Here is an 11,227-nt window from a genome sequence, read left to right as displayed (position 1 = left end):
GGTTTCCGTAACACAAGATGGCTGCACCCACAGTGGAGGCTGAGTTCCCGTAAAGAGCCTTAACGAGCAATCAGCAGGGACCTGAGGCTGCACGCCCCCCATCCCCATGGGGCTTGACAGGGGACCTTAGGCGGTGCCCCCCAGCCTGGCGCCAGGCCAGGGAACTTCAGGCTGTGCCCCCCACCTGGCAGGGCTTGACGGGGGACCTTAGGCTGTGTCCCCTGCCCCAGCGCCAGGCTGGGGTACTTCAGGCCGTGCCCCCCGTCCAGGTGCCAGGCCGGGGGACCTCAGGCCATGCCCCCCGCCCAGGTGCCAGGCCGGGGGACCTGAGGCCGTGCCCCCCACCCAGCGGGGCTTAACAGGGGACCTCAAGGTGCGCCCCCCACCCCAGTGCTGGGCTGGGGGACCTCAGGCTGCTCCCCATGCCCCGGGCCGGGGGACCTTAGGCCGTGCCCCCTGCCCAGCAGGGCTTGACAGGGGACTTGAGGCTGCACGCCGCTCCCAGTGCAGGGCCGGGGAACCTGAGGCTGCACCCCCACCCAGCGGGGCTTGACAGGAGACCTCAAGGCTTGTTCCCCGCCCCGGCGCCAGGCCAGGGGACCTGAGGCTGCGCCCCCCTGCCTGGCAGGGCTTGACAAGGGTGGGACCAGCCTGGTCTGGATCTAGCCCAATGGGGGGGAAGGGGGGGAGAAGCTGGGTCTGGGTCTCGCTTGATTTTGAGGCACACATGAGTGGATGAGGACTTGACTCTGGGTCCCATGGTGTACCCCAGACTCTGACAGGAGGAAGGTTTTCATATACATTTTACTAATTTTCTTTCATCTCTGACACTTCTATTATATAGAAAAGGCAAATAGCAATATGAAAATATTTCCTCTAATTAATCCCCTTTTAATGTGCACGAATTTTGTGCACCAGGCCACTAGTAGAAAATAACACCAGAAATTTTCAAAATGAGATCGCCAGACAGGAAAGCTCAGGTGAAGCAATGCTTTTCTTTCTTTTTTTTTTTTTTTAAAATACATTTTATTGATTTTTTACAGAGAGGAAGGGAGGAGAGGGATAGAGAGTTAGAAATATCGATGAGAGAGAAACATCGATTCAGTTGCCTCCTGCACACTTCCCACTGGGGATGTGCCCGCAACCAAGGTACATGCCCCTGACTGGAATCGAACCTGGGACCCTTCAATCCACAGGCCGACGCTCGATCCACTGAGCCAAATTGATCAGGGCATAACATGCTTTTCTAACAACCTATAGATCAAAAAAGAACTAAAAATAAATTTAAACTGATGATTAAAAATGGTATAACAAAACAACTAGATGCAGCTAACACAGTGATTAGAGGGAAATTTAGAACTTTAAATATATACATTATGCAAAAGAAAAGTTGAGAATTAATGCTCTAAGTTCTATTTTAAGAAGCTAGAAAAAGAACAACCAATTGAGCCTAAAGAAACTAAAAGGAAAATAAATCAAGAAGAGATTATGAAAGACAATATAGACAAAGCAGAAATAAAATGGAAAAATTTTGTTTCTTTAAAAAGACAAATAAAATTGATAACCACCTAAGAAGACTGGCTAAGAACAAAGAGAAAGAAAACACAAGTGACCAATATTTGAAATAAAAAAATCCTACAGTAACTATTTTATGACAATAAATTTCAAAATTTAGATAAAATGGGCAAATTTATTTAAAAACATGATTTACCAAAACTGACATAAGAAGAAAGACAATCTGAGTAATTATACCTATTAGAGAAACTGAATCCGTACTTAGAAACCACCCTCCAAAAAATTCTAGGCTAGATGACTTAATTTATGTCCAAATGTTTAAAAAAGAAATAATACCAATGTTAAAAAAGAAAAACTCTTTCAGAGAATAGAGAAAAACAGAACACTTCGCAACTTGTGTTATGAAGCTAGCCTAAGTTTGATGCCAGAACTTGACAAGATAATACAAGAAGAAAAAAATTCAGACCAATATCTCTCATGCGCATATGTGTAAAACTACAAAAAACAATTCGCAAATCTGATACAGTGATACATAAAGGAGTATAAATTATGACCAAGTTGGGTTTACCCCAACAAGTCAGTAATGATTTAACATTTCCAAATCTATATAAAAATATAATCAATATAATTCAGCACATTATTGATTAAAGTAAAATAATATGATTATCTCAATAGAGGTAGAAAAATCATTTGATTCAATTTATCATCATTCATAATAAAAGCTCATAGTAAGCTAGGTTAAAGTGAAACATAATTCTATCAAAAGGAAAAGTTGCGTTTAATACACTTAATAGAAAACACTTTATACTGCTTCAGTTTTTAAATTTAAATTCATTAGCCCTGGTGGGTGGCTCTGTTGGTTGGAGCGTTGTCCCATACACCAAAGATTGTGGGTTTGATTCCCGGTTGGGCACATACCTAGGTTATGGGTTTGATTCCTGGTCAGGACACGAATGAGAGGCAACCATTTGATATTTCTCACATCAAAGTTTCTTTCTCTCAAATCAATAAACATATTCTTGGGTGAGGATAAAAACAAGCCAATGAGAGCACACATAACAAAACACACAGAGCTCTGGTTTCCTGCTGGAGGGTATATACATAGGTACAGTCATTTTGGAAAAAGATCTGACAGTATCTTCTACAGCAAACCACACACGCCTCCTCCATGACCTGTTAATTCCTCTCCCAGGTATATGCAGGGTGGGCAAAAGTAGGTTTACAGTAGTGACTATGCAAAACACAGAGTTGATTCTTGTATTATTATTTTCCATGAGAACAACAGTAACCCTACTTTTGCCCGTCCCTGTACTAACAAAGCTTCTGTCTTTGAGCAAACTTTAGCCAAGCTCTTCTGAGCCCTTTTCTTGACTAGACCTTCACCTTGGCTTATAAAAACTACAGACCCTCAATATAGATTATTTAGCCCACTCACTCCCTTCCTACATTAAAAGACTTAAACACTAACATAGTCTCTGACAGCTCAAGGCTACATCCCTAGGATGAGCCCAGCCCTGCTGAAAGTACTTGAGAAAACTCAAGTTTGACAAAAGAATTTACTGTTCTAGCCAACACCTTCGGACAGGCCCCTGGCTACACACCCTTTCTTAGCATTTACCAAAAAGGGCTGATACCAGAAAATCCTTCCTCTGTCCCTTTGAGATAATATATGCCTCCTACCACTCAGGAGTGTCTTGTCTCAAGAACCTGAAAACCATTCCTTTAAAATGCAATCATCAGGAAGCATAGGGCCTCTGTCTCCCAGTCTCTGTGGGAGGACAGGATCCCAGCTTCAGTAATAAGCAGCTAACAGACACAGCCGGCACTATCAGCGTTCATACGGACCCACCCTCAGTAACTTTTTTCACTTCCCTGACTCTGCCGAGTCCCTGCTTGGCCCCTCTCCCTACTCCCTCATTCTCCCTATAAAACACCATGCCTTCTCTGTAAAAATCAAAGCTGAGCCCAGCTGGTGTGGCTCAGTGGCTGAGCATCAACCCATGAACCATGAGATCACCAGTTCATTTCCCGGTCAGGGCACATGCCCGGGGGGGTGGGGGGGGGGTTTGCAGCTCGATCCCTGGTAGGGGGCATGCAGGAGGCAGCCGATCCATGTTTCTCTCTCATTGATGTTTCACTCTCTCTCCCTCTCCCTTTCTCTCTTTGAAATCAATAAAAACATATATTTAAAAAATAATAATGAAATAAAATCCTACTTAAAAAAAATCAAAGCTGAGTTCAGTTCATGCTAGACTCTCTTCCCCATTGCAATAGTATATTACTAATTAAAATCTCTACTACTTTAACTAGTATCTGGCTTTGTTTATCTTGGACAATAGCCCATATATATGAGTGCTCAAAGCTGTTATTACTTGAAATAAAAAGAAGCAAAAAGAGCCTAATTAAGTACCCACCAACAGAATGCACAAATAAATTGTGGCATATTCATACAAGAAAATAAAAACGTAGCAATAGAAAATAATGAACCACTGATGTATATAACTATATGGATAAATCACACACACACACACACACACACACACACACACACACCCGATGCATACACATAATGTTTAATGAAAGAAGTCATGCACAAAAGAGTGGATACTTGTCTTAGTTTTCTAGTGTTGCAGAAGCAATGTACACACTATTAGCAGCTTACAATAGCACCCATTTATTATCGCACAGTTGTGCAGGTCACAAGTGCAGGCACAGCTCAACGGGGTCATCTGTTCAACATCTCCCAGCGCTGCAGTCAGGTGTCTGCTGGGCTGGCTTCTCCTCTGCAGCTCAGGGTTCTCTTCCAGCTCCTTCCGGCTGTCGCAGAATTCAGCTCCTCCTGGTGCAGCACGCAGGCCCTGCTTTCTTGCTGGCTGTCAGCTGGAGGTCGGGCTGAGCTCCTGGAGGCCTCCCGTTCACAGCATGACAGTTTACTTCTGTGAAGCCAGCAGGATCATGTCTTTCTCACACTTCGAACATCCGACTTCAGGAATGATTCAGTCCTTGTTAACAGCGCGCCAGATTAGGTTAGGCCTACCCACGATAATCTCCCTTTTGATTAACTCAAATTCAATTGGTTTGGAACTCCTATTACGTTTGCAAAATCCCATAACCTAATCATGGGAGTGAAATCTATCAGAGTTACATTCCCACCATACTCAAGAGGACAAGGTTATACTGGGCAAGTCCACCAGGGTGGGAAGAATTTTGCCTACCCCAACACTGATTGATTCGATTTTTACCAAGTCAAAAAACTACAGAAGTGATCTGTGATCAGAGAAGTCAGATGCTAAGTGCTTTTGTTTGGTGGCATCTGTATTTGGGAAGAAGCATGAGTAAGGCTTCTGAGTGCTGGCAATGTTCTGTATCTTGATCTCTGAGGTGATTACACAAATGTACACTTTGTAAAAATTCATCATTTGTGTACGTAATATTTGTGTACTTTATTATATGTATGTTATACTGCAGTAAAAATGTTTATGCAAAAATAAAAAAGGGAGGTTCTCAGCGTGCCTTCTTTTAATTATACACAAGAATAACAATTAGCATTAAAATTGTTTGTATAAAATAGGCACTGGTAAGAACTTGAAATCAGTTCATATCCTTAAGTCATTTAAATACTCTGCGTTTATGTATAACTAGAGGCCTGGTGCATGAAATTCATGCATTCAGTGGGGTCTCTCAGCCCGGCCTGCGCCCTCTTGCAGTCCGGGAGCCCTTGGGGGATGTCCCATGGGGAGCGGGCCTAAGCCATCAGTTGGACATCCTTAGCGCTGTCGTGGAGGTGGGAGAGGCTCCCACAACTGCTGCTGCACTCACCAGCCATGAGCCCAGCTTCTGGCTGAGCAGACCACCAGGGGGCAGCTCCTGTGTCCAGCATCTGCCTCCTGGTGGTCAGTGCACATCATAGCAACCGGTCGTTCTGCTGTTTGGTAGATTTGCATATTAGCCTTTTATTATATAGGATATTAATAAAAAGTTGTGTTGTAAAAGTACAAAAAATTAAATTTCAGCTGGCTCTTAGTCAAGTGATCATAATTCAAGGTACTTCAATTTGAATGACTTTTGATAGTTTCTCACTTTCTATTTGAGTACTATTTTTCTCTCCATTGCATGGAAGTATACAAGTTAAATGTGGAGAGAGCCAAGTCTGTGTGTCTGTGTGTTGGTGAGGGGTGGAGAAATAGAAGGAAACTAATGAGTTTAATCTAATAGGGTAGATAAAATCTTAATATTACTATGATACTGACCTAAAATCATCTGAGAGAAACGCAAAGATTTTTTATGAGATGGGCCCAGGCACCATTTCCAGAGCTGGTCAGCCTTAAGTTAATTTCATTCTCTATATTCCCATTCTGTTCCAAGCCAAAAAAGTGACACGATTTCCTGGTGAATATAAACAAATGTGGCTGTCCATTACTAAATCAGAAAAACACATTACCCCAACTTATTATAATCAGCATATACAGAAATTATATAGGTATGAACTAAAGGCTAATCTTACCTATGAATTTGATAAAATATTAGGAAACAGAACAAAAATATATTAAAATAATAAAACATCATGACCAAGTGGTATTTATTTCAGCAATTTAATGTATTATATAATTCATAGTAATCCAACTAAAAAGAACTAATGTACACAATCATCTCATAAGGTACTAAAATAATATTTGCTAAAATTCAACATCCATTTGAGATGAAAACTAGCATTGACCCTGTTAGGGACATCCACCACCTCCCTATGCTGTGGAAATTTGGCACATAACTTAAGTAGGTCCTCCAAATATTTGAATTACTATTCACCAGTTGACTTTTGAACAACACGGGTTTGAACTGCTTGGGTCAATTAACAAAAAATCTGCATATAAGTGAACCTATGCAGTTCAAACATTATTCAAGGGTCAACTGTACTTCTAATAAAATATAATTAGTTGGTTATTTCCTTGAAATGATTAAATATATCTGAGTCAATCCAGAGGCCAGCATAATGCTTAAATGGGAAAACATTATTTTCATTAATGAGATGCCTTCTCATTAAAGTTAGAAATGTAATAAGGAAACCATTATCACTATTTTTAAAAATATATGTTTTTATTCATTTCAGAGAAAGGGAGAGGGAGAGAGAGATAGGAACATCAATGGTGAGAGATAATCATCAATCAGCTGCCTCCTGCATGCCCCCTACTAGGGAATGAGCCCACAACCCGGGCATGTGACCTGACTGGGAATTGAACTGTGACCTCCTGGTTCATGGGACGATGCTCAACCACTGAGCCACACTGGCTGGGCCATTATCACAATTTTTATTTAACATTGTTTCTAGAGATTCTGGGAACCAAAGAAACTAAGGAAACAAAATAAATTAGAGGTACAGAACTTCTAAAACAAGCAATAAAATTATCATTATTTGCACATACTATGATTGTATATTTTGGGGAGGACCCAGAACTCACTGTAAGATTTCTACAAGCAAAGATAATTCAATAAAATGATGGGTACAAAACAACTATACAGAAATCAATAACTTTCATATACATAACCAAGAATAGCAAGATAAAATGGAAATATCTTATTTACAATAGCAACAAAAACTAAACATCTAATATCTAAATATCCTATATAATAAAGAGCTAATATGCTAATTAGACCAAACAGCAGAACGACCATCTGGACAACCTTCCAGAGAACCTTCTGGATAAAGCTGGGGCTGCGAGGGCCAGCCGGGCCTGTGAGGGCTGGCTGGAACTGCGAGGTCTGGGCCCCTTGCATGAATTCCGTGCATCAGGCCTCTAGTCTAATAATAAACTTAACAATAAATATCCAAAAGCTATTTGACATAAAGTTTAGAATGTCCTTGAGAATCACAATAAAAGATATGAACAAATAAAAAAAAAAGTCAATTCATAGCATAAGGTTGTAAATTCTTTTAAGTTAGTTTGTAAACTTAACTCAATCCATAAAAGCACTTGTAGGATTTTTTTTTTTGTGTGGGAAACATAGATAAACTGATGCTAAATTCATATAGAATATAGAAGCAAGAAGAGCCAGACAATGTTTAAAAGAGAAGATCACTAGTGGAATACTCTTTCTACCTGATAGTATAATACACAGATTTATATATATATATATACATATATATATATATATATGTAATTAAAACAGTGTGGCACTGACACATAATGGACAACTCAATAAAATATAATAAATAGTGTGGAAATCAGTCCAAGTACAGGAATTTGATATATGATAAAGATGTCATCTCACAGAAGAGAGGAAAAAGATGAATTATTCGCTAAATTATTTTAAGATAACCAGGAAGACATCTAAAAAAAATAAGGTTGGATCTATATCTCATATTTCATAGTAGGAAGAAAATATAAATATTTAAATGTAAAAACAAAAGACTAAAAGAAACTGTAAGAAAATTCCTCTGTAAACTTGGATGAAGCTTTTTCTGAACTATTATATAAAGCCCAGAAGCCAGAAAGTGAGAAATTGCTTACCACTACTATATAAAAATAAAAATTTTATATGACAAAACCACCATAAACAAAGTTAAACACTACCAAGAAACTGGGAAGAGCATTTGTAATTCAAAAGGCTAAATTTTCTATCTACTAGAGTCCCCACATATCCTTAAGAAAAATACCAACAACCCAACAGAAAACTAGATAAAGAACAGATACAATAGTTCACAGAAAAAGAAATATAAATGATTATGAAAAGACGCTCAATCACATTGGTAAAGATTAAAAAAAAAAAAAAAAAAGGGGGGTGGAGGATTGGGTAACAACCCGTTTAGTGCCAGTATAGAAACAGCACTTTCATACTTTGGTGCTGGGAGGGTGAACTGACACCCCTTTGATGGAGGACAACTTGGCAATATCTATCAAAATTTTCAATTTGCATGTCCTTGTTCCAACATTTCCATTTCTAGGAATTTATCCTGCAGATAAACTCATGCATGTGCCAAATGACCTAAGTTCTTAATTATTGTGCACTGTTTGCAATAGCAAAAGTCTTGAAATGACTTAAACTTTCCATCATGGGGGACTGGCTCCATAAATTATGGTGCATGTGCACAATGGAATACCATGTAGCTACAAAACAAAGCTCTTTATGTACTAACTAGAGGCCCGGTGCATGAAATTCATGCATGGGGGGGGGGGTCCTCTCAGCCAGCCTGCAACCTCTCCAATCTGGGACCCCTTGGGGGATGTCTGATTGCCGGTTTAGGCCTGATCCCTGGCAGTGGGACATCCCTCTCACAATCTGGGACCGCTGGCTCCTAACTGCTCACCTGCCTGCCTGCCTGATTGCCTCTAACTGCCCCCCTCTGCCAGCCTGGTCGTTTCATGCAGCCTGCTGTTCAGTCATTTGGTCGTCCCTCACTAACCCCCCTGCCGGCCTGGTCACCCCATGGAGCCTGCTGTTCAGTCATTTGGTCATCCCTCACTAACCCCCCCTGGCCGGCCTTGTCGGTCATCCATTCGGTTGTTTTGGTCATGATGGCCCCTGGCTTTTTTATACATTAGGATATGGAATGACCTCCAAAATAAAACCAAAAGTACAAAAAAAGTGTGTACAATGTCCTAGCATGCTACTATTTGGGGGTGGGGGTGGGGAGAAGAATATAATATGTACATTTGCTTGTGTGTTCATAAATTCTGTCTGAAAGGAAGCCCAAGAGCCTGATAATAACATCTGTCACCAGGGTTAGGACCTGATGGCTCCAGGACAGGGAAGGGAGATAGGACATTCTGTGCCTGCTATTTTGAACCATGTGAATTTTGTATATTATCTACACAAAAATGCACAGCACATTAAAGTTTATGATGGGATAAAAGGGAGCAGTTATATTTCAGCCTACCCATGCTTACATCTGAGCTTGGCTGAAAATAAACTCTCTTGTTAATCTACAGGGTGTATAAAAAAATTTACACACTTTAATAGCTGCTAGCTCAATTTTGAAAATGAAATGCCTTTATGATTATTCAAAGTGCATTTTTTAGGGACACACTTTTTGACTAAGGCACCACATGAGCAAAATAATTTTTTGCTTAAAAACCTAAGTTCCCAAATAAGAGTTAAATAAGAAAATAAAACATCAAAAAAATAAAGAAAAATAAAGTTGCTCAACAACAGGAATAGTGGAATCAGTTTGTTTAAAGCAATCAAACAAATATCAACAACAAAAACAGAAACCATGTGACTATTTAAACTGCCTCTAAAGATATATACCAAAACTTTGGTGAGGAGGAGGGGATGAGAGAATATGTTACTGTTTTTGTTTTTAAGATATTTCTATACTGTTGAATTATTCAGATTATTTAATGTATTAATTAATTTTATAATTTGAAAAATTTAAATCTAAAAAACCTAAGGTTCAATTGGTAACCAAATATACATAAACATGTTTAAACTAGTAATAAGAAGAAATACAAGTTTAAAAGGCACCATTAAGAAAAATTTTTTTTCAGTTATAGTTTACATTCAATAGTATTTTGAGGCACCATTTTTGGACCAGTGAAATAGCAATATTTAAAATATATAATACTCGATGCAGAGTGTGGTGAAAAGGTACTTTCATACATTAGTGGTGGAATATAAATTGGTACCTTTCCCATGTTTTAATTGAAATTTACAACCCACAGTTGTAAGAAATAACACAGAGAAATCCCATGCATCCTTTACCCATAGGTTCTCTTTTAAAGAGCAATTTGTCAGTGTAAGTGGAGAATCTTAAAAGTATTCACATTTTCATCCAAAAATCCCATTTCTTGGAACCTATCCTAAAAAAATAATTCAAAGGAAAGAAAAAGCTATATGCATAAAAATGTCCACCCAAGACCATATATAAAATATAAATACATTTATATATATAATTTATATATACATACATGTCTATAAGTTAAACCACAAAGAATCAGTTCATTAAATAACATAGCCACTAGACAGAATATTTTATAGCCATTAAATCACATTTATGTAGATGATGAGGCAATTGGCTTAATACCTAAAACATAATGGTGATTTAAAAAGGCACAAAATTTTATGTCCAACTTAGTAAAAAATATTCATGTATGGACAATAAGGGGAAAGTGGTGAATTTATGGTTAACTCTCTCTTTCAAAACGTTCTATAACATAATTTCAAATTGAATTGTTTCATATTTTTTCAAATTCCAGTTTCCTACTTTTGTCAGACTTTAATTTGAGGAGCAAAACGAGGTAAAAGATGCCGTTTATGAACCCAATAATGATCACTAACTGCCCGGCATGAGCTGTGGGCTTGTGCTGGGAAAGGGCCACTTACTTGCATCTCGCTCTGGAGAAGGAGGTGGGGCCCTCTGCCCCAGCCGCGCACTGTCCACGGGCTGCACCTTCCCCTTGGGGATGCTGAAGATGTCACGGAAGTCCTTTCTTTGCCTGGATTCTTGGAGAGGACTCTCAGAGGATTTGTCTTTGAGTCTGAGGGAGGAAAAGATTTTTCTCTTTGGACTCCTAGAAGCATCTGGAAAGGTCTCTTGCAAACTCACTTTCTCCAGGAGTTTGGGGACATCTTCCATCTTGCTGCAGGGTGGGGATGCCAATGCAGGAAACTTCTTGGAGGGCCGGTTGGGCAAACTGTGGGTGCGGAGGGCCGGGTCGGGAAGGCCAGGGGTGGAGGGCTGGGCAGCCCTGACGGGCGGGGTGGCCAGGGAGAAGAA

At 39.8% G+C, this 11,227-nt stretch overlaps 1 protein-coding gene across 1 annotated transcript in view; it reads right to left on the bottom strand.

The window, feature by feature from the left end:
- MICAL2 (microtubule associated monooxygenase, calponin and LIM domain containing 2) overlaps positions 1 to 11,227 on the bottom strand; it is a 206,111-nt gene that overhangs the window by 31,594 nt on the left and 163,290 nt on the right. Inside the window, 2 exon segments of the mRNA XM_054724629.1 lie at positions 9,105 to 9,143; positions 10,843 to 11,188. Coding sequence (XP_054580604.1) covers positions 9,105 to 9,143; positions 10,843 to 11,188 — 385 coding nt within the window.

This window comes from Eptesicus fuscus, chromosome 13 (assembly GCF_027574615.1).
Source record: "Eptesicus fuscus isolate TK198812 chromosome 13, DD_ASM_mEF_20220401, whole genome shotgun sequence".
Taxonomy (NCBI): Eukaryota; Metazoa; Chordata; class Mammalia; order Chiroptera; family Vespertilionidae; genus Eptesicus; species Eptesicus fuscus.
Note: the sequence above shows the minus strand (reverse complement) of the source record. Positions and strands in the feature narration are given on the sequence as shown.